General features: G+C 37.6%; 1 protein-coding gene across 1 annotated transcript in view; it reads left to right on the forward strand.

The window, feature by feature from the left end:
- Abca13 (ATP binding cassette subfamily A member 13) overlaps positions 1–27,796 on the forward strand; it is a 441,561-nt gene that overhangs the window by 141,877 nt on the left and 271,888 nt on the right. The window contains exons 28-31 of the mRNA XM_077796801.1: positions 8,914–9,027; positions 11,755–11,845; positions 22,935–23,111; positions 24,643–24,949. Coding sequence (XP_077652927.1) covers positions 8,914–9,027; positions 11,755–11,845; positions 22,935–23,111; positions 24,643–24,949 — 689 coding nt within the window. The remainder of the gene's footprint in view (positions 1–8,913; positions 9,028–11,754; positions 11,846–22,934; positions 23,112–24,642; positions 24,950–27,796) is intronic.

Genomic DNA, 27,796 nt, shown 5'->3' on the forward strand with positions numbered 1-27,796 from the left:
TTAATTATTTAAATTTTAATGCTTTAAAATATTTTGAAAAGGAGGCGAACCTGCAAGCCACGGGCGGGCGGGTCAGGACCAGCAACCAGCCAAGTGACAGCAGCTACACGCGCCGGTGGGGAACGCGGACCGGACCCACTAGGACAGGTCCGGCGGACGGCTGAGGGCTAGGCCCGCCCCTCCCCCAGTGTCTGCAGGTAGGAGGGGGACTGTGAACACCAGCAGAGAGGGCCCAAAGCCTGCTGAGGGGCGGAACCGGCCCCTCCCCCAGTGCCTGCAAGCTAGGCCAACCTGCAACCCATCGGGAGGTTAGGCCCAGCAACCTATGGAGTGACACAGGTGCCCCTGGCGCCTACTGGGTAGGTAGACCTTTGACCGACCAGCAAAGCAGACCTAGGGCCTGCCAGCATGGTAGACGGATCACACTAATTGGAGGAGGATCACAGCCACTACCTGCCCTGCAAGGGTGATTTTTCAACTATACAAGAGCAATATAAATAAATAGAGGGGGAAAATATCAAAGACACAACAATTTCACCAAGCAGAAAGAAACGCCAGCAGTATGAAACGACAAGGAAAGAAAGGACCACAGGCAATGCAGGTAAACTCAACTTTAGAAGAGGTAATAGCTGCAACAGATGGAATGTCAGATAGAGAGCTCAGGACATACATGCTTCAGATGATCTGGAGTCTCAAGGAAGACATGAGACAGCAAAATCAGACAATGAAAGATCACATTGACAAACAAATCCAGGAAGTAAAAGATCAATTTCACAGGGAGATAGAGGTAATAAAAAACAAACAAATAGAAATACTAGAAATGCAGGAAACAATAAACCAACTTAAAAACTCAATTGAGAATACTACCAGCAGAGTGGATCACTTAGAAGATAGAACATCAGACAATGAAGACAGAGTATTTCAACTTGAAAAGAACATAGATAGCTCAGCAAGTCTACTAAGAAACCATGAGCAGAACATTCAAGAACTATGGGATAATATCAAAAGACCAAACTTAAGAGTCATTGGGATACAGGAAGGCACAGAGCTCCAAACCAAAGGATTAAGCAATCTATTCAGTGAAATAATACAAGAAAACTTCCCAGACTTGAAGAATGAGACAGAATCCCAAATCCTAGAAGCCTACAGGACGCCGAATGTGCAAAATCATAAGAGATCCACACCTAGACACATTATAATGAAGATGTCCAACATACAGAATAAGGAGAGAATTTTAAAAGCTACAAGGGAAAGGAAGCAGATTACATTTAGGGGTAAACCAATCAGAATAACAGCTGATCTCTCAACACAGACTCTAAAAGCTAGAAGATCCTGGAATAACATATTTCAAACGCTTAAAGAAAATGGATTCCAACCAAGAATCTTGTATCTGGCGAAATTAAGCTTCAGGTTAGAAGATGAAATTAAAACCTTCCACGATAAACAAAAGTTAAAAGAATTCGCAGCTAGAAAACCATCTCTTCAAAAAATCCTTGGCAAAACATTACAGGAAGAGGAAATGGAAAATAACATTGAAAACCAACAATGGGAGGTAGGACAGTAAAGGGGGGAAAGTAGTCAAAGAGGATAACAAATCAGGTTTAGTAACATCAATAAACAAACATGGATAGAAGAACAAACCATATCTCAATAATAACCCTAAATGTTAATGGCTTAAACTCACCAATTAAGAGACACAGGCTAGTAGAATGGATCAAAAAACAAGACCCAACAATATGCTGTCTACAGGAGACGCATTTGATAGGAAAAGATATACATAGACTGAAGGTGAAAGGTTGGGAAAAATCATATCACTCATATGGACTGCGGAAACAAGCAGGAGTGTCCATACTCATATCTAATAAAATAGATTTCAAGCCAAAGCTAATCAAAAGGGATAAAGAATGACACTTCATACTGCTCAAGGGAACCATACACCAACAAGACATAACAATCATAAATATATATGCCCCAAACAATGGTGCAGCCGTGTTCATCAAGCAAACTCTTCTCAAGTTCAAGAGTCTAATAGACCACCATACAATAATCATGGGAGACTTCAACACACCTCTCTCACCACTGGACAGATCTTCCAAACAAAAGTTAAATAAGGAAACTATAGAACTCAATAACACAATTCACAACCTAGACTTAATTGACATATATAGACTATACCACCCAACATCAAGTTGCTACACTTTTTTCTCAGCAGCACATGGAACCTTCTCAAAAATAGACCATATACTATGTCACAGGGCAACTCTTAGACAATACAAAGAGGTAGAGATAATACCATGCATCCTGTCTGATCATAATGGAATGAAACTGAAAATCAATGATAAAAGAAGAAAGGAAAAATCAAGCATCACCTGGAGAATGAACAATAGGTTGCTGAGTGATCAATGGGTTTTAGAAGACATCAAGGAGGAAATTAAAAAATTCCTAGAGTTAAATGAAAACACAGACACAACATATCGGAATCTATGGGACACATTGAAAGCAGTTCTAAGAGGAAAATTCATTGCTTGGAGTTCATTCCTCAAAAAAAGAAAAAACCAACAAATAAATGATCTCATACTTCATCTCAAAATCCTAGAAAAAGAAGAGCAAAACAACAGCAAAAGAAGTAGAAGTCAAGAAATAATTAAAATCAGAGCTGAAATTAATGAAATTGAAACAAAAGAAACAATTGAAAAAATTGACAAAACTAAAAGCTGGTTCTTTGAAAAAATAAATAAAATTGACAGACCCTTAGCCATGCTAACGAAGAGAAGAAGAGAGAGAACCCAAATTACTAGCATACGGGATGAAAAAGGCAATATCACAACAGACACTTCAGAAATACAGAAGATAATCAGAAATTACTTTGAATCCTTATACTCCAATAAAATAGAAGATAGTGAAGGCATAGATAAATTCCTTGAGTCTTATGATCTGCCCAGATTGAGCCAGGAGGATATAGACAACCTAAACAGACCAATAACAATAGAGGAAATAGAAGAAACCATCAAAAGACTACCAACTAAGAAAAGCCCAGGACTGGATGGGTATACAGCAGAGTTTTACAAAACCTTTAAAGAGGAACTAACACCAATACTTTTCAAGCTATTTCAGGAAATAGAAAAAGAGGGAGAACTTCCAAATTCGTTCTACGAGGCCAACATCACCCTGATTCCAAAACCAGACAAAGACACTTCAAAGAAAGAAAACTACAGACCAATATCTCTAATGAACCTTGATGCAAAAATCCTCAATAAAATTCTGGCGAATCGGATTCAAATACATATCAAAAAAATTATACACCATGATCAAGTAGGATTCATCCCTGGTATGCAAGGTTGGTTCAATATACGGAAATCAATAAATGTTATCCACCACATCAATAGACTTAAAAATAAGAACCATATGATCATCTCGATAGATGCAGAAAAAGCTTTCGACAAAGTACAGCATCCCTTTATGTTCAAAACTCTAGAAAAATTAGGGATAACTGGATCATACCTCAACATTGTAAAAGCAATCTATGATAAGCCACAGGCCAGCATCATTCTGAATGGAGAAAAATTGAAGGCATTCCCTCTAAGATCTGGTACAAGACAGGGATGCCCTCTCTCACCACTTCTGTTCAACATAGTCCTCGAAACACTGGCCAGAGCAATTAGGCAGACGAAAGAAATTAAAGGGATAAAAATAGGAAAAGAAGAACTTAAATTATCACTATTTGCAGATGATATGATTCTATACCTAGCAGACCCAAAAGGGTCTACAAAGAAGCTATTAGAGCTAATAAATGAATTCAGCAAAGTGGCAGGATATAAGATCAACACGCATAAATCAAAGGCATTCCTGTATATCAGCGACAAATCCTCTGAAACGGAAATGAGGACAACTACTCCATTCACAATATCCCCCCAAAAAATAAAATACTTGGGAATCAACCTAACAAAAGAGGTGAAAGATTTATACAATGAAAATTACAGAACCCTAAAGAAAGACATAGAAGAAGACCTTAGAAGATGGAAAAATATACCCTGCTCATGGATAGGCAGAACTAACATCATCAAAATGGCGATATTACCAAAAGTCCTATATAAGTTCAATGCAATGCCAATCAAAATCCCAACAGCATATCTTGTAGAAATAGATAAAAGAATCATGAAATTCATATGGAATAATAAAAGACCCAGAATAGCAAAAACAATACTAAGCAGGAAGTGTGAATCAGGCGGTATAGCGATACCAGACTTCAAACTATACTACAGAGCAATAGTAACAAAAACAGCATGGTACTGGTACCAAAACAGGCGGGTGGACCAATGGTACAGAATAGAGGACACAGTAACCAATCCACAAAACTACAACTATCTTATTTTTGATAAAGGGGCTAAAAGCATGCAATGGAGGAAGGATAGCATCTTCAACAAATGGTGCTGGGAAAACTGGAAATCCATTTGCACCAAAATGAATCTGAATCCCTATCTCTCGCCGTGCACAAAAGTTAACTCAAAATGGATCAAGGAGCTTGATATTAAATCAGAGACATGGCATCTGATAGAAGAAAAAGTTGGTTATGATCTACACGCTGTGGGATCGGGCTCCAAATTCCTCAATAGGACACCCATAGCGCTAGAGTTAACAAATAGAATCAACAAATGGGACTTACTCAAACTAAAAAGTTTTTTCTCAGCAAAAGAAACAATAAGAGAGATAAACAGGGAGCCTACATCCTGGGAACAAATCTTTACTCCACACACTTCAGATAGAGCCCTAATAACCAGAATATACAAAGAACTCAAAAAATTAGACAATAAGATAACAAATAACCCAATCAATAAATGGGCCAAGGACCTGAACAGACACTTCTCAGAGGAGGACATACAATCAATCAACAAGTACATGAAAAAATGCTCACCATCGCTAGCAGTCAGAGAAATGCAAATCAAAACTACCCTAAGATACCATCTCACTCCAGTAAGATTGGCAGCCATTAGGAAGTCAAACAACAATAAGTGCTGGAGAGGATGTGGGGAAAAGGGCACTCTTGTTCATTGCTGGTGGGACTGCAAATTGGTGCAGCCAATTTGGAAAGCAGTATGGAGATTTCTTGGAAAGCTGGGAATGGAACCACCATTTGACCCAGCTATTCCCCTTCTCGGTCTATTCCCTAAAGCCCTAACAAGAGCATGCTACAGGGACACTGCTACATCGATGTTCATAGCAGCTCAATTCACGATAGCAAGACTGTGGAACCAGCCTAGATGCCCTTCAATAGATGAATGGATAAAAAAAATGTGGCATTTATATACTATGGAGTATTATTCTGCATTAAAAAATGACAAAATCATAGAATTTGGAGGGAAATGGATGGCATTAGAGCAGATTATGCTAAGTGAAGCTAGTCAATCTTTAAAAAACAAATACCAAATGACTCCTTTGATATAAGGGGAGTAAACAAGGACAGGGTAGGGACGAAGAGCTTGAGAAGAAGATTTACATTAAACAGGGATGAGAGGTGGGAGGGAAAGGGAGTGAGAAGGGAAATTGCATGGAAATGGAAGGCCATCCTCAGGGTTATACAAAATGTCATATAAGAGGAAAGGAGGGGCAAGACAAGATAATACAAATGGAAGAAATGATTTACAGTAGAAGGGGTAGAGAGAGAAAAGGGGAGGGGAGGGGAGGGGAGGGGGGATAGTAGAGAATAGGACAGACAGCAGAATACATCAGACACTAGAAAGGCAATTTGTCAATCAATGGAAGGGAAACTGATGTGATACAGCAATTTGTATACGGGGTAAAAGCGGGAGTTCATAATCCACTTGAATCAAACCGTGTAATATGATGTATTAAGAACTATGTAATGTTATGAATGACCAATAAAAAAAATAAATTAAAAAAAATAAAAATAAAATATTTTGAAAAATTAACATTAATAGCTTATTATATTTATCAATATTATTTTATGTTAAATGATTTAGATGTATCCTAAGATTTCAGCAAATATTAAATAATTGAAAATTCAACTTTCCAGAGATATTGTGTTATATATTGAGAGGAATATCTCATGCACTTAATGTTTATCTTTTTCTTAAAGTAATTTATTTTTTAAATTTATCTTGACTAATTGCTTCTTTCTGCTTTCTTACATTTCCTGTACTATTATTTTATTGGTATTTTAAATTAATGCTTTTTTGATTACCTTTCACTTTTTAATAAACATAAAATTTTAATTTTAGAAACAATTTTTCCCTTGATTTTTTATTTGATTGATTTTAGTTTTTAAAATACATGACTGCAGAATGCATTGTAATTCTTATTACACATATAGACCATAATTTTTCATATCTTTATATATAAAGTATGTTCATGCCAATTCATGTCTTTATACATATACTTTGGGGTTCTTTTTTGCATTATAATTCTTATTACACATATATACCACAGTTTTTCATATCTCTGTTTGTATATAAAGTATGTTGACACACAATTTGTGTCTTTATAAATGTACTTTGGATAATGATGTCCATCACATTCCACCATTCTTGCTAATCCCCTGCCTCCTCCCTTTCCCTCCCACCCCTCTTCCCTATCTAGAATTCATCTATTTCTCCCATGCTCCCCCTCCCTACCCCACCATGAATCAGCCTCCTTATATCAGAGAAAACATTCTGCATTTGTTTTTTTGAGATTGGCTAACTTCACTTAGTATTATCTTCTCCAACACCATCCGTTTACCTGCAAATGCCATGATTTTATTCTCTTTTATTGCTGTAAAATTCCTTTGTATATATGCCACATTTTTTTATCTTTTATCCACTGAAGGGCATCTACGTTGGCTTTCCGCAGTTTAGCTATTGTGAATTGTGCTGTATAAACATTGATGTGGCTGTGTCCCTATAGTATGCTGTTTTTAAGTCCTTTGGGTGTAGACCGAGGAGAGGGATAGCTGGTGGTTCTATTCTCAGATTTCCAAGGAATCTCCATACTGCTTTCCATATTGGCTGCATCAATTTGCAATCCCACCAGCAATGTGTGAGTGCACCTTTTCCCCCATATCCTCTCCAACACTTATTGTTGTTTGTCTTCATAATGGCTGCTATTCTAACTGGGGTGAGATGATATCTTAGAGTAGTTTTGATTTGCATTTCTCTGATTGCTAGAGATGATGAGTATTTTTTTCATATATTTGTTGATTGATTGTATATCTTCTTCTGAGAAGTGTCTGTTCAGGTCCTTGGCCCATTTACTGATTGGGTTATTTGTTTTATTGGTACTTAGCTTCTTGAGTTCTTTATATAACCTAGAGATTAGTGCTCTATCTGATGTGTGAGGGGTAAAGATTTGCTCCCAGGATGTAGGCTCTCTGTTCACCTTACAGATTGTTTCTTTTGCTGAGAATAAACTTTTTAGTTTGAATCCATTCCATTTATTGATTCTTGGTTTTAATTCTTGCACTATAGGAGTCTACCTTTCACTTTTCAATTTTAACAAACATAAGTGAATCAGAATTTTGGTTATATCCAATATATTTTGATAGCCAATATTATTATCATTATTTTGTATCTATTTTTTCCTAAATAACTTCTTGAAATTCATTATTTATAGTGTTTTAAAATTTCAATTTGTTAATTTCAAAATTGTATGCATTTTAATAATTTTTAATTTCATATTATATGCTTAAATAATTTAAGTTTGACATTTAAATAATTTATTTAAATATTTTATATGTTTGACATGTTAGAGATTTCTTTGTTACCTACCATATTATTTGTTTTAGTGAAATTTTCTTGTGCATTTTGAAAAGCAAAGGTGTGTATTGGGGGCATGTATATATTTATATGATAAATTTGGATATTTCAAGTTATTTAAGTTATAATAACTTGGTATATATATATATGTATACATATGTGTTGGAGCACATATCTGTGTATTCCCTGTTTTTAGACTTAAGAGTATTCATAAATCTTGTAAGTTGGTTGCATTAATAACAATATTTAACCCCTGTGTGCCTGCATGTGTTTTGACTAGCATAGCTGAAGTTTACTGAGCATTTGTTAGGTACGAGGTCTTGTGCCAAATGAAAATGTTAATTCATCTCAATATTTACAACAGTTCTCACTACTATTTTTCTAGAAGGCTAAAGTTGACTTAAAGTTTTCCTCTATTTGTTCTAGTGGCTGCTCTTCAGCTCTTAGCCACCGCAAGATTCTCCTAGTGACCTTCAGGAGATAGTAGTGGACTCTCAAACCCTCCTCTATGAGTGTGTGTTTGGCATTGACACTATTTTCAGACTATTATTAAATATAATAATATTACAGTTGACATTTTCCTAGATATGACTTTATATTGTATTCAAATTATTTTGTTAGGATATAATATTTTTATCTTGAGAGAAAAAGACGTGAATTCTTTTATGGATCTGTGACTGTGCATGTTTTTATGATGCCAACTTATTTTACAAACGTCTTACACCAGTGTGCTCAGCCAATAACAATAAAGGAATAAGTGCACTCGTTTTACTCTATCTTCCTCAGTGTCAGGTACCATAAAACAAATAAGTGGATCTTAGCTGAGAACATATTTTGCAGGAGGAAATGTGGACATGCGTTGTTTTATTTGGTCAGTATGTACTGGGGCTGTATGCTGTACCCCAAAGATGGTCTACTACTAGAGACAGAATGCTGAACAGGCAGGAAGTAAGAGATGGGAAGAGCCAAGGAGAGGGGTCTTGAGAGTTTTCTTAGGAGCGTATGGAGTGAGGTGTCAGCCAGTCTGAAGAGGAAATGGCAGCCTTTGCTCTTGTGACCATGTGCTATAAAATGCTTGTTGATCTTGTAGTTGCTACAGGGCTGAAGATTCATCGTAATGTAACAACTAATTAAGGGACATATTTGAATGTGCTTCATTTTGCAGGCTAATTATACTTTTTATTTTGTGGACAATCTAAAAATTTTATCAGAAACACTGCTGAAGCTATCAAGTCTTTTCCAGGGAAGTGGAAATGGCCAGATGTTCAGCCAACTGCAGGTGAGTGGTGAGTGCCTTAGCCACTGAGGCTGGGAGAGCTGCCTGCTAGAGTCTGTCTGAGACATTGGAGCAGCCCTCTAAAAGATTCTACAAAGTCCTATCAGGCATGGTTTTCCCAGATGAATAGTAGAATTGACATAAGATTGGATTCATGTAAGAACTTCTTGTGTCTTCCCAGTGTCTACTCATGCAAAACAGTGCTATTATGTGAATAAAGAATAATTTAATAATATTTACCAATTCCATATTAAATTTATTTTAAAGAGTTTGCATTCTTTTCAATTACAAATTTATTTTTTGTTATCATTTTCTAAGATTCTGTATTGACAACCTAATGTTGACAAAATAAGTGGCTTACGGTTTTAAATGGCTTCTTCAGAGTGCGACCATCATTAACAGCTAAACAGGTAGTTTACCTAGTAACATTTTAGGGAATTTTTGAAATCCTAGCTTATGTTAGATCTGACCAGAGAAAATAGGTCTGCATTTTGGTTCATGTTTGGTTTATTTTTTACCAATCAGACAAGTAGTTTAGGTTGTGGAATGTAGAGCCAGGTCATTTGGGTTGAGTACAAATTCCTCTGCATTCCACCACCTGTGTGATCTTGTACTTGTTGCTGAACCTCTCTGGGCTGTGGGCCTCATACTTGTGAAATGAGGAAATAATAGTAGCTATGAGGTCTAAGTGAGATGGGATATGTAAGGCACTTAGAAATAAGGTGTGACACAGAGGAAATACTGCAGTGTGATTCCAGGTCCTCCAAGAAGCAGATGCCAAGGTGAGATTCTATGCAAGAATTTTATTATGAGAAATGGCTCTTAAAAAAAGAAGGAGCTGGAAAAGTTTTTTGGCAAGGTCATCTCCAACAGTGATGCAAATCAAACCTGGAGAGAAGGTAGGAGGTATTCTGTTCAGCCCTGCAATTGAATGAACATTGGGCAAGTCTGTGAAGGAGCTGTGGAGATAAAGTTGGTTATCAACAGAGGAGTCCTGGATCCCAAGTCCCAGTGGCTCCTAGGAGTGGGCTTACCATGATGGTCATCGTCCAGGAGCAGTCTGTGGAGGTGCAGAGTCTGGGCAAACTGGTGCATGCAGAATGCAACAGTGGGAACTTGGTCCCTTCTGTTCCTTGGAGTTGGAGGTCTGTGATGCTAATTTTTTAAAGTGGCCTCAGGTATATTCCTTAGCTATTATTGTATGGTTATTCTTCTTTAATTTGTTTGCTCATGGATTAAGTTGTTAATAAATAGATCAGCAAACATTTTTTCTGCAATGGTCCAGGTAGTAAATAGTTTAGATTTTGATAAGGACTCTGCTGCCACTGCAAATAGTGACACACAATATTATGTGAAGTGCCAAGCTGACAGAATTGAAAGTACCTTGATTACATAAAGATGTACCTAACCCTGCCTCAAACACTGGGCAGCTCCTTTGGAAGTCTGTAGTTCAGCTGAGTGCTGTTTACTCCGTAGTCATGTCAGAAGTTAAAGTCACATATACAATCACCTGAAGAACTTTTTATCTTACAACGAATCTCATAAGTTTTATTCTATTTCTTAGCATTGGCATCATGTTCAGGGAGAGCTACCAGTGTCTGTGGTGAAGTCCAAACTTGGTTCTGCCACTAGATGGCGGTGTTGGTGCCTTTAGGAGATGCCCATAATTTAGTCCTGTTTTCCCCATCAGTAAAAGGCAACAGTAATTTCCGCATGGAGTGTCCCTGAGATTAAATGACATAATGTATAACAAAGTACCCTGTATGTTATCTGGCAAATAACTAATATCCAAAGAAAGAAGATAGGATTGTTTTTAAAAAAGTACAAGCACTCAGATTTCATAATAAAGTCTGGTCATCCTCAGACATAATTAGGTAGAATCATCATGTGAAGCGAAGCTAGTATGAGGAATGCAGAAGGTACATGCTATTTGAGAATTCCAACATGAAATTCTTAGGTATGAGCTTATGTGGGGCAACAAAGTGTGCATAACATATAAATATTCTCCAGAGAACTAGTAAATCCCAACATTAATCTTACTTTTTCATTCTGGTATTCAGCCTCAGTGTATCAGTATTTTTTTTTTTTTGTCAGATGTTGGATGTAGAAGTATAATGAAAGTAAACGCATGCTAATTTCAAAATCAAGATGCAAAATTTCATTAAGGTGATGACAATCATTTTGGAGAAATCTCCATAGTAAAACCTTTGACAAATGGGATAGTGTTAGAGCCACTGATAATGGGAGGACAGTGGTACAGATGATGCAATGAAAGGTTCTTCCAAAGATGAAGATTTGCACATTATAGGCTTAAAAGAGGGCTGAGGAAAAGTCAGAGTCCCTTCTTCAGGGTTTTGGATGATCCCTTCTTTACAACCAGCCTGTGGAAAGGTCATGTGAAGGAAGAGATCATATATAAAATAAAGGAGCTCCATATAGCTCCATTAGAAGAGTTTGCCCCAAAAGTCACTGATTAATTTATTTCTCATTTTCAGTATTAGCATATCATTACAATAATACCCTAAAATTTCATAATCATTACTTTGGTTTTTCAAGGTAAAAACTTAATTAAATGTTAGCTCCTTGTTTATTGTGATGTTTTAGAACTTCTCTTAAGTGGATTTGGTTTGCCTTTTTCTAATAAGATGAAACGTTGAATAAGTCTAGTAAGTTATTCAATAAGGAGACATAATACAATTATTTTTTTAAAGCTCTACCATTTTCCTTTAGGAAGCGCTGAAAAACAAATTTATAAGAAACTTTGTAGAAAGCCAATTGCACATTGATGTGGACAAACTCACTGAAAACCTCCAGACATATGGTGAGTGAGCTGATGCACAGGTCAGGGTTCATCTGTTCAGTGGCTCTGCCCTGTAGGTCTTCCCCTTTGGTCATGAGTTTCTGGGTGATATTTCCAGGTTACTTGTCCTTTTGGTTTCTATGTTCTTATCTGTAACCTGAAACGCTTGAACCAAATACACTCCAAAGTTTGTGCATACCTGTAGTTTTCTGATTTGATGCTTCAGGGTTTGACTTGTAAAAAACCTAGTTAAAAAGAAAGGCTTCTGATTGGAATGCAAAAACTCTGAGTTACAAAGCAAGTGTATGAAAAAGTTAATATTGAGTTAATAGTATATTGAAAGCAGTTGCATTGACTTGAAAATGTGGAAATCAGATTAAAAAAAATCTACCGATTAGCAAACATTTATTATACTTCTACTACAGTCCATGAATACATGTAGGTGTTTCACAAATAGAAGATACAAAGACATGGATCCCTAGTCCATGCAGGGATCTCTAGAGGAGTGTGAACTATTTTGGTTCCACAGCACACTGCAGAAGATGGGATACCCATGCTTAGAAGCAGTGAGACAGAATCAAGACTCTGTCAGGGATATGACAAGGGGCATGTCAAGGGCATGCCAAGGTCAGTAGCCTAACCCCGCTGGGGGACCTGGAGACAAGAAAAAGATACATGTCACTTTTCTGGTTCTGGTACATTGGCATTCTGCTTTGTGCAAGGGACAAGGCTCAGATATGCTTGAAGCAGTGGCTTAGAAGAAGGCAAGGTTTTCTATTAGGCATAGTACTTCCCTTCTATGAAAAAGTATTTGGTAAATGTACCACTTAATTAATGTTAATAATACAGGTTGCAGCCTGGGTTCGATCCTCAGCACCACATACAAACAAAGATGTTGTGTTTGCCGAAAACTAAAAAATAAATATTAAAAAAATTCTCTCTCTCTCTCTCTCTCTCTCTCTCTTAAAAAAAAAAAATAGAGGTTGAGTATCCCTTGCCTGAAATACTTGGAACTATTTGAGATTTGGGATGTTTTTAGATTTTTGGAGTATTTGAATATGCATCATGTATTAGCTTGGGAATAGGACCCAAGTCTAAACACAAAATTCCTTATGCTTCATGTATATCTTATATACAGTTAAAAGGTACATGATAATTTTAATGATGCTTGTAAAACTACAGTTTTACAGTATGGAATTTTCCACCTATGGCTTCATTTCAGCACTCTGAAAGTTTCAGATTTTGAAGTATTTCAGATGGTTTTAGGTTTTATGATTTTAGGATGCTTAATCTGTATTGCAAAATAAATATCACTGCCTAAATAATATTTTCAATTAAAACATTTTTGTAAAACATGTCTTAATTGAAAAGCTTATTATAACAAGGCTCCCATCTTGTGTTGCAACCAAGGATTGACAGAAGTCCAAGAGACTTTTGGTCCAGAACACGCATGGTCTCATCCCTTTGCATATGCAGTGGTGTGGATGTTGATTTGGTTGTCTTACAGTGTGCAATGTACTTGGATACCATTTGTTCAAAATGCTGCTGCTGAGAACCAACTGTTGAAACAGATATTTTGCTAAAGGACCCAACCACAACAATTGTAGAGGAGGAAGAGTTTATTTGGATGCTTATGATTTCAGAGGTCTCAATCCATAGACAGCCGCTCCATTACTTTTGGGGCTCGAGGTGAGGCAGAAAATCATGATGGCAGAGTGTGGCAGAGGGAAACAGCTCACATGGTAATCTGAAAGCAGAGAAATAGAAAAACTCCACCCTTCAGATACAAATATGTACTCCAAAGCCACATTCCCAAGTCCCACCTCCTCCAGCCTCACCCCACCTGCCTCCAGTTACCACTCAGTGAGCCCCATCAGGATTAATTCACTCACTGGGTTAAAACTCTTAGGACCCAATCATTTCTCTTTGGAACCTTCCTGCAGTGCCTAACACATGAGCTTTGGGGGGATACCTCATATCCAAACCATAACAACAACATTGCTTTTGAATAGTTTTTTTTCCATATATAAACTTATATTATAAAATTAAGGGGAACTCAGAAATTCAGACATTTCTCTACAAGTGTGTGGGATCCCAAAATGTGGGATTCACATGGAAGTTTCAGATTATGAAGTGAATTCCTTCCCCTGTCCCCAATTTGGAGACTGAAGATCCTCTTATCAGCTAGGAGGGAATGGGTTATTTTCCAAGTGACTCTGCACAGCCCTTCATGAAAAAGCACAGTGTGAAGACAGGCACCTTGCAAGGCTCTGGTTGTGGAGGATTGATCACAGAGGAGAGGCAAATCTCTATTCAGTTTTTGATTTTTGTGATGCTGAGGACCCTATGCATGCTAGGCAAGTGCTCTAACTCTGAGCTGGACCCTGCACATCCCATTTATAACTCCTTAGCTAAAGAATTCACTCACCTTTCTGCATACATCCTTTTAAAATTTAGACCTTCATCATACATATATTTATTCATCCTATAACCAGTATCTGGAGACTGCCCTAAAATGACTATTTGAAATTATATTGATGCAATCCCTAGGAATGTTTTCCTACCCACTGTGTCGATTTTATACATTATATAATTTTATTTTTTTTTGCTTATCATACAAGCAATATATATCTGTCATAGAACCATTACAAGATACAAATAAACCAGAAGAAAAAACCACCCTTCATCTCATCAAAGATAGCTATTGTAAAAGCCTTGGCGTTCTTTTTCAGACAGATTTATATGTACTTACATGAGTGCAGGTATGTGCATTTTGACAAAAATGATCAGATTATCCTTATCATTTTTAAAATGGTTTGTAAAAACTGTATTGAAAAGGTTCTTCATATTCAAAACTATTGACTTTGTTACTAAGAGTGTTCTGAGCCCCTTCCCTTCCATTTTTACTCCCGAGTATGAATTGCTTTAAACTTATTTAGTGATTTCTTCTGGATTGGTTATTATAGCCTTAAATGATATGCCTATAGTAGTCTTTCTTGATTTATTCATTGTAGGAATTATCAATTGATTTCCTGTTCTGAAGGATGCAGATTGAGTTCTGCATCACACCATTTCCCCGCCTGGTTGCTCCCACTCTGGTTATATGACCATTCTAGTTGTAATAAAACATAATGACTAGATAAATATTGTCCTATGAAGAACTAGGCTATGCATGATAATGAAATTTCCTTTTTTTACCATGTTCCCCCTTTCCTGAAGATTCTCGTTTTCTTGCTTTTACATGCAACATTTGCTCTTCCTTACCCTGCCCCCACTGTGTCAATCTCTTCTTTATGTTTAGTCCTTCTGTCTATGCAGACAGCTGGCAGAGCCCCTCCCTCCCTCACACCCTTGAAAAGGCAATTGATCCTTCTGACCATCACTGGGCTGCTTTCCTGGGAATTCTTTGCTGTCTGGGCATGGGCTACCAAAAGTCCTGGGTTCCACATCTTCATTTTAATTTTATTTCCATGTTGTGTTAGCTCACATTCAAAAATGTCATCTGAAAGATGGGTGCACAAAGGAAAAAAAATCGGAGTAATTTTACCTAGCAGTCTCATCAAATCTGAAGATTTGGTGGAAATATTTTATTCTTGATTTTTTTTAATAACAATGATTTGTATACTCTCTCTTCTATCTCTCTTTCCCTACCCCTTTTTTATCAGTCTTGTTAGAAAATATCAATATTTATTAATATTTTCACAAAAATATTTGATTTATTGCATTATCTCTTTATGTTTATTTTCTATTTCATTAATTTTGGGTCTTTTCTGATCATAAAATGATGATTGGCCTCATCATTTTATGATCTTTGCTGGTTATTTTGTTGTTGTTGTCATTTACCCAGGATTGAATCCAGAGATGTTCAACCACTTAGCCACATCCCCAGCTCTTTTTATATTTTGAGACAGGGTCTTGATAAGTTGCTTAAGGCTTTGCTAAGTTGCTGAGACTGGCTTTGACCTTGCCATCCTTCTGCATCAGCCTTCTAAGCCATTGGGATTAGAGGTGTGTGCCACTGTGTCTGTTTTTTCTTTTCTTTTTCCAAATAACTCCTTGAGTTGGATACTTATATCATCAATTTCCATCCTTTTAATCTTTTCTATATTAATACATATTATGTTATATATATATATATATATATATATGACTAAACATTTCCCTTTGAACATTGCCTTAAATGAATCTCACAAATTTTGATATGTTCCAATTACGTTATCAATTAAAACTATTTTTTTTCATATCTAGTATAATTTTTTTTGTGTTGGGTAATTTAAAAGACTATAGTTTCTACATATTTGGATTTTCTATTATCTTTATATCTCTGTTTCACAGTGGTCAGGGAATGTCCTCTGTCAAAATGATGACATTTGTTTCAAATCTCTTGAGGCTCGCTTACTGTCTATACACATGGTTAATGTTGGTTTCTGCATACAGTGGTTCTGCTACTGTTGAGTACAATCCTGTGTATCCTGTGCTTGTTCTATCAGTTATTAATTTACCATTATGATTGTAGATCTGTTTCTCCTGTAAGTTCTGTTAATTTTGGTCTTATATATTTTGATACTGTATTTTATTTTCCTCTGAGAACATATATGAGATATTTATATTTCCCCATTAGTATTTCAATTCTTCCTTTCCTCCCTTCCTTTCTTTCTCTCTTCTTCTCTCTTCCTTTTCCCTCTCCCTCCTTGTTTCCTCTCTCCACTCTTTTTTTCCCCAGTTCTTCCCTTTCCTTTTCAGAAGTTTTAGTGTGACTTGATTTGGTATTTTATTTTTTTTTTAAGGAGAATAACTGCACGGTTTTGTAGCACTTCTTGAATCAGTGGCTTGGTAGCTTACATTTTGGAAAAGTCGTGGCCATTATGTGATATAATATTTCTTTTGACCATTTCTTTCTGTCCTTTTCTGCAACTCTAATTAGACATGACTAAAAATTTTCATACTATCCCTATTGGTCTTATATTCCTTTCAATGTTTTCCAACATTTTATTTTCTCTCTCTGCTTCAGTTTGTGAATTTTTTGCCAGTTTTCTAATCTATTAATTCTATCTTTAGTTGAGTCTAATCTGATATTAGACATTCCCATAGAACTTTTTTATTTCATTATTGTATTTTCCATTCATATTTACATTTTTTCTTTTTTAAAAAATAGTTTTTAGTTCTCTACTAAAGGTTCCTCTAGTTCAACCTAATTTTTAGAAATATAATCATATTTAGAAGTGTATATTGTGAACTATAATAATTCATTCTTTTTGTGAATTGTTTTTAAAGTCTATTTTTCCTCTTGTTTTTTGATTATTTAGGTTTATCTCCAGGAACATTAGATATTTTTTCATTAGATTTTTTTCATTAAATACCAGCCATTATCTATAAAAAAATTATCTATCTAGGTCTCCAGATAGTGTTAACTTTCTTCAGATAATGTCATTTTGCACTTTCTGGCAGAGAGCTATGGTAGGCCCACTCTCTCTTCTTTAAACAGAACTGATTTATAGTTTGCTTTTGTCCCTGAGTAGCTTCCTTAAGATACTACAACAAAAGTTGGTATTACCAGGGTCCACATGCTGTGTTGTCCCTGGAGTTAAAGCTGTATTGGGATTGCTGGAGATGGATCCTCCCAGTCCTTGGTGGTATCAAATAGCAGACATTTTCCTTTTCTCACCAAAGATCTTGGACCTTCAAGTCTTTGGTACCTTGGTGGCTTTTTAAAGACTTTATAAAGATTTTGAAAATGTCATTTGTATTGTCTAGTTTTTCTTGGTAGAAAAATTTGTCAGGGATAAGTTGTTCTCTGTTACACTAAGCAGAAAGTTCTTCAATATTATTAAGTTCATTTAATCTAAAGACTATCAACCTTTAGGGGAAGTTTTCTTGTCATTATTTCTATGATATTTTTACCTCCACTTAAAAGATAAAGTCATTTTTATATTTAGGGTTATTGTTGTTGTTACCATTTTTTTGTCGTTGTTGACTTATTTTGAGTTCTTTCTTTGAAGAATTTTCTTACCCGTTGATGTTAAAATCTGACTGGACATTTTTATGTAAGTGGAAATTATTGTGACTCGGTCTAGATCAATGATTCTCAGCTGGCATTCTCCAGGGTCAACTGGCAATGTATGGAGGTTGTTTGGGTTGTCACAGCTGGTGAGATGTTACTGGTATCTGATAGGAAGAGGCTTGGGTACTACCAAACATCCTACAATGTACAGGGCAACCTATCACAATGCATTGTAGGCTCAAAATGTCTGCCATGCATGGATTAAGGATCATCCCCTTAGTGCAATAGGTTGGAGTCTGCTTTTTCTAATTCTTGCTATGCCAAGGATCCTTAGTTATATTCATTGGATGGAAAACGATGGCCATCTTTTATTGTTATCTGGAATTTGAAACCAAATTATAGCAGAATTTTATACTATGTTAACCTATGTGTGAACTATAGGATTCTTGTCTTGTTCTGTAGGACTGAGTGGGCCTGTGCATCTTTCTCATGACTCCTCTTGTTCCAAAGGCCCTATGTGTTTTCCCTTGTCCCATATCTTAGCACATACCATAGGAGATGGAGTGATCCAAGAAGACAAGGCCTCGGTTACAGGCTTCTGGGGGTTCATCCCCAGAGTCCTGTCCTCTGCATTCCACCTTTATTCCTCAGCAGTGTCCCTTAATCCTGCAGGTTGGACAGAACACAGGAAGTCTCCACAATGATAGCATATGCAATTAATACCTGACTACATTTTATCAGTCAATACAAGGTACAGGAACTGTTACCCAACAAGGATATTGCTGCTTTCTTCTCAGAGGAAGGAGATCAGCATAGTATTCCAAGACCCAGTCATTGTCAGCTTTTGCTTTCATTCCTAATTATATATATGTGAGTGTGTGTGTGTGTGTGTGTGTGTGTGAACCTTTATTCTTGATTTCTACAAACAATTGCTTCTGAGACACTCTACAGATACCAAGTTCACAGTTTCTCAGTCCCTTATATATAATGCTGTAGTATTATAACCTATGCCCATCCTCCTTTGGATTACTTATAATAACAAATAAAATGTAAATGCTATGAAAATCCTCATACTATATTGTCTAGGGAATAATTATAAGATAAATGTCTGTACATGTTCCGTGCAGACACAGTTTTTTTTGACTACTTTGGATCTGAAGTCAGCTGAATCCATGGATGCAGAACCAACGACATGGAACTATGGGCACAGAGGACTGAACACACACACACACACACACACACACACATACACACACAAGCACGCGTATTTTCCCACCTCTGTGTTTATGCCTTCCAATTATACACATGATTCAGCTTCTTAAGGCCTTGTTTAAAAAGCAGTTAGCTTTGATTCCTGCCCTGGAAGATAATTAAAGCTATACTATATATACTCAGGTCAAGCCACTCTTTATTGCATTTAACATCTAGATCTACATGCAGATAAATTTTCTAACTAAACTTATAGGGAAACATATTTCATAACAAATGGTCAGCATATAACCACGCAATATAGAGATTCCCTCCGTTTGAACCATCCTATAAAATTTAAAAAACTCTCCAACTCTGCCTTAAAAACTCAATTCCCCAACAATGGATAATGTATTCTTTGGTCTTTTCTTTTTTAAAAAAAATATTTATTTTTTAGTTTCTTAGATGGACACAATATCTTTTATTTTTATGTAGTGCTGAGAATCGAACCCAGGGCCTCACGCATGCTGGGCAAGCACACTACCACTTGAGCCACATCCCCAGCCCTGGTCTTTTCTTTTTTAAATGTTCTGCTTAGTTTCATGCAGAGGAATCAAAAATAGGTAATTTATACATATATAACACACATACGTACATATATGCATAAAACTTTAAGTTTCACAACAATCTCATGGGGATAGTTTTGCTTTACTCATGCCATAAATAAGGAAACTAAAACTTTGAAAGACTGAATAACTTTTTGATGTCAGACATGGAATAAATAGAAGAACTGCTACTGGAGTGGAGCTGTGTCTTGGTCAATTTTGCAGCACTCAGGTGTCTTATGTTTTGATGGCTCCCAACACTGTCATTGCACATAAGAATATCCAAGTTTAGCTCTATACTCCTACTATTTAGAAAACAACAGAATCTCCAAGGGAGTTTTCATCACAGCCACTGCATAACCTATAAATACCACACCTTGAAGTAGCATTTCACAGCAAAAAAAAAAAAAAATGACATCTCTAGACCCTGATATGTGGAGACTGTAGCAGGTGCCAGGCAGGGTACCAGACCTCATGGAGAGTCATGGAGAGAATATGATGAATTGTGTACAGGCATCACTTTTTTTTTCAACATTTGGGGGAAATTGGATAAATAATTTTATACTAAATTAATGGGGAGTAGACTCATGCAATATATTTTTTCTCATATGCACCAATGTCATTTCACAAAAATTTTACCTTGTAAGGACTTGTCTAGGATCTCTGTTGTCTCCTTGCATTCTCCACCCCTATCCTCTCCTTTTTCACTAGTGTCTGCAGTGGAAATTAGAGAGGTCAACACTGCATGCTGGGGTCATCAGCCAAGGGAAGTTTCAGACACATGGTACCATCTTGGAGAGGGACATAGAGGAACTACTAGTGTCAGTTTTATTCCTGCATCAGCCAAGCCAGGCCACCGTGCAGCCATCTATCTCTCCAGGACAGATGAATAGGAACACTGAACTTTCCATTATTGGGTGAGGTGGGTGGGGGTGGGTGGAAGCCTGGAAATCCACCTGCCACCCAGAACATTGCTTAAATCATGCCATGTCACCTGAGCTAATATCCGAGACTTAGAGCAAGTTAAAGGCAGTGCGTTTTTTTTTTTCTGTGCCTCTATTAGAAATCAATTTTATATATTAATAACTGTGATACTGTGGAATTTTGATTGCATGCTCACTCTGTACCAGACACAGTGAGGAAAAGATGTGTTACTTGCTTTATTTAATTTTACCTTAAGATGATAATTACAGGGTAGATTATGATCATTCCCATTTCATAAACAGGATGAGGATTAAACATCCATAGCTGCCCACTGGGGAGTGGTGATTAAGTACTCAACTCTATTTGACACTTAGACTAGAAGACCCAGACAGCAAAGGACCTGTTTCCATATCCAGGCCCAGGGAGCTCCATAACTAGAAACTGTTGAAACCAGCACCCTTTGCCTTTCTGTTCAGTGAGGAGGGTCTGGCACCTGGCAGGGTAGGGTGTATGGAGGCCAGAATAGACCATAGCCATCCTTTTTAGAATTCCAGTCAATGCCAACCCCATTCCATTAACTCTGAGGCTCAGAACCTCTCTGAGGGCTCCCAAGATGTTCTGTGGTAGGCTCCCTCCCATTCCCCAAAGTAGAAAATACCTTCCTAGTTGTGGGGGCTTCAGGACACAGAGAAGTGGAGGACCCCAGACTTGGGATCCCTCTAGTTCCTCTCTGGTTGCATCATCCAAACAGGCAAATATTCTTTCTAGCCCTAAACCATAGAAATTGTTGACTGTGAAACTGTTGAGAAATGAACACTGCCAGTCAATTACATGTCTCCATGCTTGATGCTGCTGGACTGTGGCCTGAGCTACTGTTCTCTTATGGGAACACGTTGTAACCTCGCTTTTTATAATGCTTTTGGAGAGGCTGTTCCAGAAGCTGATGTCCATCAATTGCTTGAGACTAGAATATGCAGGTCCCCATAGCCAATGCAGTGGTCATGGGCAACTAGTAGCTATTCCACACAGTGATTTTATTTATGTAGTTTTATGATTGGCTGTGTCTTTTTTTGGCATATTTTCATGTATGTTCAGTTCTTTCCAATTCTCCTCTTTATAAAATCATGAGTGGGGAAAGAGACTCAGGAGAGGGTGGGTGGAGCCCCTTCTGCCGTGAACATCACACCAACTAGGTGAGCATTTTCCTAGAAGAGTGGGGAGAAGGTGGCTTTCTCTCAGACATGCTTTAAGAGTGGGAGACACATATGCCCTCTGTATAGTGGCCTATGACTTGGGGCTATGATGCATCATCTGCTAGCAGGGCCTCAGACAGTTCTGTTCTTACCCAGCCACTCATGTGTTCTCATGTGTTCTATGATCTCTCAGGATGCTTTCCCTCCCCAGGTGTGTTCTGTGTATTCATTCTATACTCTTTTTGGGGGGATGGAGTGTACTGGGCATTGAACTCAAGACACTTGACCATTGAACTACATCCCCAGCCCTATTTTGTATTTTATTTAGAGACAGGGTCTCACTGAGTTGCTTAGTGGCTTGCTTTTCAGAGGCTGGCTTTGAACTCATAATCCTCCTACCTCAGACTCCCTAGCTGCTGGAGTTACAGGTGTGCGCCACTGCACCTGTCTCTTTCTATACTGTTTCTAGTCTATATTCTTTCTTTAGGTTCCTTTTTTTCCAAGTACTTTCTGAAACCGAGTGAAAACACACACACAAAAGCAAAAAATCCATCCTTCCCCCCAAAAAACAAAAAAATAAAAAAACAAGACACCTCAGCATTTTTCCCTGAAAATGTTTAATGTTCAGCTTCTAGAGCCAAGATGTTGCTAATGCAAATCTCTTGGTGTATTTCATTTCCAATGTACAATCTAAGACAGAGGGTGTAGGAGGACTGCGTTTCCTCAGTGCCAATACTCATTGATAATTTTTTTTCTGTAAAATTAATACCATAAAGTGACTTTCACAAAATACCTGCTGCTTCAGAGGAGTCATACTTTTTAGAGTTACTTGATCCAAGTTGGAACTGAAAGATTTTCACCCTACTCTTCATAGACCTTTCCGTCTTTGTTTATTTTGTCTGGTTCTCACTTTCACAAATTTCCTTGGGATGTAATCTTACCCTTTGTTCATCAACTTTTTTTTCCTTTATATTTAGATGCATTAGCATTATAGATAACTTATATAAAAAGTAGAATTTACAGTTGGCAAACAAGTAACAAATTTTGCATATGAACAAAATTTCACTCTTTTGATAAATTTTGAATGAAGGAATTCATATTCATTTTCAACTTTGTTTTTGCAATCCCCTATATATGAACAGTAAGGACTGAGGTGAAACAGAAGTTGACGTGTGGTATTCTGTTTACTTTCTCCTCAGGAGGGATGCTAGACAAGATGTTTAACCATGCAGGGGCTGGACGCTTCCGTTTCTTGGGCCAAATCTTGGTGAATCTCTCTTCTTGCGTGGTATTGGATCGATTCCAGGCTGTGAAGTCAGCTGACATCCTGGAAACTAAAGCCCATGAACTCATGAAGAAAAACAACTTCTTGGCCAGTAAGTCAGGAGCAAATATGTTCACAAGGGCACTGCCTCTCCAAGGTGGTCATTTTGCATATTTTTCCTTAATGTTACCTTATGTTGGCTCTAAAAGAAAAGGGGTCTTTTCCAGATAAAACATAAATAAGCAGAAACATATATACATCGAGTTAATGGAAAGCTGGGCTTCATGCCATAATAACCAATGACATTTTCAGCATCCTGAAGAGAATGCGACTTGATGTATCTGTTTTTACTATTTTTTTTTTTACATTATTTTGTGGTCACATTTTTCCTGACTGAAGTTATGCTTTAATTTCCTCTATAGTCTTTATTTTTAACATAGTATCTTGATATCCTGGCTGGGGGAGAAAAAAGACAGTGGTCAGTTAGATTCCATTATTATATGTGTACCTATTCAAGTTAAGTATAATATATCCTTTTCTATTCTTTTTGAACCAAAAGTTATTATTATTTTTATTAATTTTGGTGCTGGGGGTTGATCCCAGGGCTTTGTACAAGCTAAGTTCACACTGAACCACTGAGCTACATCTCCAGCCTCCAATTATGTATTTATTTTCATGAGGTTTTATATTTTTTGCTGGGACCACCATGGTAAAGTATTATAGCTTGGGTGACATAAGCAATAAAAATTTGTTCTGGAAGCTGGAAATCTAAGATCAAGACAACCAGAGAATGGAAATGTTGCACTCCGTTTGTGTACGATGAATTGAAATGCATTCTGCTGTCTTGCATAACTAAGTAGGATAAATAAAAAATAATAAATTAAAAAAAATTTTCAAAAAGACATTCATTAGGTCCTTTTGAAGATCGTGAGGGACAGATCTTCTGTAAATGTCTTTCATTGGCTTGTAGATGGTTATCTTCTTCTATAGCTTTATATAATCTTCCCTCTATGTTGTCTCTGTGTCCAGGTTTCCCCTTTTCATAAAGACAATGTTATATTGAACTCGGGCCCACCCTATAGGTCTCATTTTATCTTGATAATTCCTCTCAAGATGCTGTCTCCAAATGTGGTCACATTCTGGAGTCCTGGGGGTTAGGACTTCAACATAAATTTTGGGAGAACAAAATTTATCTCATAATAGGGTTTTGCATAAAATGTAAAGAACCCATGTGACATAAGACAGAATCCATATACTTGAGTTATGAATGCTACATAACCTCAGAGGTGGATTCTGTGCCTCCAGATGCATCTGCCACTTGAAGAAAGGAAGGACTGGTTACTTGAGAAGGCTCACACAATTTTTCAAATCCTCCCTCAAATAAAATACTATCTTATGTTACCATAGCATGGTTTTATTAATAAAGATAAAAAGGTACGTTGGCCTGGGAGTCAGGTCTTGGATCAAGTTTACCACACATTGCTTGTGGAACTGAGCCTTGATTTTGCCTTCCTGGGGTTAGAGTCTCTTCCTGTAGGCGTAGGAGGCCCACAATCCACCAGTCTTCCAGTCTGAGCAGTGTGACACTTGCATGCCCCTACCTAAGTTGTGATGATGATTTATTTTTCCTTTTCTGCCACTAGGTGTCATATTCAACAGTTCCTTAGTCCGCAGGAGAATCAGATCGACATCTCTCAAATTGCCACCCCATGTCACATATACAATTCGGACCAGCGTCTTACACAGCATGAGAACAGATATGATAAAAAACCCTTCTTGGAAGTTCCATCCTCAGAGTTTACCAGCTGATGGGTTCAAATATAACTACATCTTTGTCCCACTGCAAGACATGATTGAAAGAGCCATCATTGAAGTACAGACTGGCCAGGAAGCCCTGGAGCCGACCACTCAGACACAGGCAGCCCCCTACCCATGCCACACCAGTGACCTGTAAGTAGCTATAGTCAAGCCAAACTTTCCTCCAGTGTCTACCTGCAGGGAGAGGAATTTTGCATTTGGAAAACAAAATAGAGAAAAAGATCCTTAAGCTTTTCTATAGTCATCTCAAAGAGTTTTCTTTTTTAAATCCACTTTTCCCTATTACTTTCTTAAGGCTGTTTTTTTAATATACTTGAGCTATTTATGTAGAAATATGATGGGTAAGATAGTTAGCCCTTTGCAGCCACAGATTCAACCAACTGCAGACTGAAAATCTTTGAATAGAAAATTCCAGAAAGTTCCAAAAAGCAAAATTTTAATTAGGCATGCACCGTACTATATGCTGAATTCTTGTGAATGAAGTGACATATAGTCATCATATTTGGTAAGACAAGTAGAGATGATTTAAAGTACATGGAAGATTGTGTAAGTTTTATGTAATACTGCACTATTTTATAGTGCAGACCTGAGCATCTGTGGATTCTGGAATCTGCCGGGTATCCTAGAATCAATTCCCTGAGGATTCCAAGGGACAACTTGATGTGATCAAGTGGAATTTTAATTTGATATCAGGCACCTATAGTTTTAAATGTCCATAGAATATATTTAATGAACAATATTTATAAGAGCTGTGCATGTCTGGCTCCAGGCGCTGCTTGTCTTCATTTGGGGAAACAGAGGAAGATTTCTTTGTTGGGACAAATCTTTAAAAAATAGGCCAGTGAGGGTTCCAGAGGCCTAGGTTGGTGGCTTAGGAGTGCAGGAAGTAATTATTTAAATTTAGATAGTGTGTTTTGACTGGAGCTGTCCATAGGAAGAGAGAAAACAGGAAATCTAGTCTAAAGCCTGGAACAGCTGGACCATCTAGAGGACTAGAATGACAAATTGGCTGTCACAAAAGCAGGTTGTAGGAAGGACAGGACAGGCAGGGTGTGTTTGCAGCATGAAATGGAGGCTGTGGTCATCTATGGCTCACTGAACTTGAGTGTAGACATAGGAGTGGGGTTAGACCATGAAAGGGCTGTCATGAAAAGGTGTTGAAGGGGGGAGCCATAGTGCTGCAGGCTCAGCCTGGATTCCTTCCTCTCTGCATGATGAATGATGTTCTCATAAGCATCCTGCTCCCACAAGTGGACCTGCATAACACAGGCTTTGAGTCCTTTGTAATCCCTGGCTGGCTCTGATGATACCACGTTCTGCTGAGGTTGTCACCTCCCGGAGGTGGCTTTGATGACTCCATCTTCTGAGCTTTCTTGAAAGTTCAGTAGAAAGTGAGTGGCTGAATGTGAGATTATTAAAGGGACAGGCTTGAGTGTGATGTTAGTTATGAGAACAGGGACAGACACTTGTCTTCCAGTGAGGCTCTATAGGTAACAGCTCACCTGCATCCCACCCCTGATGGGGACAGAGCCTTGGGTCGCCATGCAGAAGTTGACTCCCTGTCCAGGTGGTGGTGGTCCTGTCTTTTTAAGGACAGGTGACTTGATGTCTTACTCTCTCCTTTCTAACACAACGCACCATACACAATAGGTTATCAATATAATTTTTTGATTGTATATTCTCTTTTTTGAGGGGGGGTGCACGAGGGATTGAACTCAGAGGCACTTGACCACTGAGCCATATCCCCAACTGTATTTTGTATTTTATTTAAAGACAGGGTCTCACTGAGTTGCTTAGTGTCTTGCTTTTGCTGAGGCTGGCTTTGAACTTGCGATCCTCTTGCCTCAGCCTCCCAAGTTGCTGGGATTATAGGTGCCTACTACTGTGCCTGGCCTGCCTTTTTTTTTTTTTTTAAATTAAAGCATTGGCCTGGGGCTGTGGCTCAGTGGTACAGAGCTTGCTTAGCATGTGTGAGGCGCTGGCTTGGAGTTTCAGCACCACATAAAAATAAATAAATAAAATAAAGGTCCATCAACAACTGAAAAAAATTTAAAAAAATTAAAGCATTATACTTATATATAGTATTTAGGCTCATCCCAACAAAATCATACATGCATGGAGTTCAATTTTAGTTCATGATCCCCCTGCTTTTCCTTCCTGTCCTTCCTCCTCTCATTTATACATTTTTGGAGAACACTTAGTGTTACAGGAAGAACCATCTCTTGGAGGTAAGATTAAAATCTGCCTGAGGGTGCTTATCCTAGTGTGGTGGAGAGAATACTGGGTTGGAAGAAAGAAACCAAGCTGTCATTTTCCCTCAGGGACTTCCTCATTAGACAAATCATTGGTAAGCCTCTTAATCTCCTTCTTTGTGAAACAAAAACTTTTCTTTTTTATCAAAGCAATGATAGTTTTAAGCATTTTTAACTTTGCAAAGTATGCTCTTATAGTATTTTTCTGGGAGGTGACAACCTCAGCAGAAACCAGTATACTCCTGTTTTTGCACAGATGCTTCCTAACAACTCAAATACCTAAGAAATCTGAGAAATAGTGGCCTTTGTTAGATGCTTGGATAAATCAATGCTTTATAATGCAATTTTTAAAACGGCAACTTTTAGAAAAGTGAAAAGCCCATCAGACAGTCTCCTTCCATCTCCAAATGATTGCCACCCAGGGAAGAGGGGACATCATGCTTATGTGGATGGGAAGATGCAAATCCTCTCCAGTCTGGTCCACAGGAAGTGGCTGGGGATTGGCTTTGTCCTCCCTGAAACAGGGTATGTACCCTGGGAAGAGTGACATACACTCCAGTAAAGATGTGGATGAAATCCCTGAGGTAGACTGAATAATCCTACCTACCATTCATGGTGCTAGTTCTCAAGTACAGCAAGAGGGTTGGGAAGGAGGCTTTGATGAGATAGATAAAGACAAGATATACTTTTTTCCCTCACCCTTTGAAGACAAATTATTATATATGAG

The sequence above is a fragment of the Urocitellus parryii genome, chromosome 3 (assembly GCF_045843805.1).
Source record: "Urocitellus parryii isolate mUroPar1 chromosome 3, mUroPar1.hap1, whole genome shotgun sequence".
Classification (NCBI taxonomy): domain Eukaryota; kingdom Metazoa; phylum Chordata; class Mammalia; order Rodentia; family Sciuridae; genus Urocitellus; species Urocitellus parryii.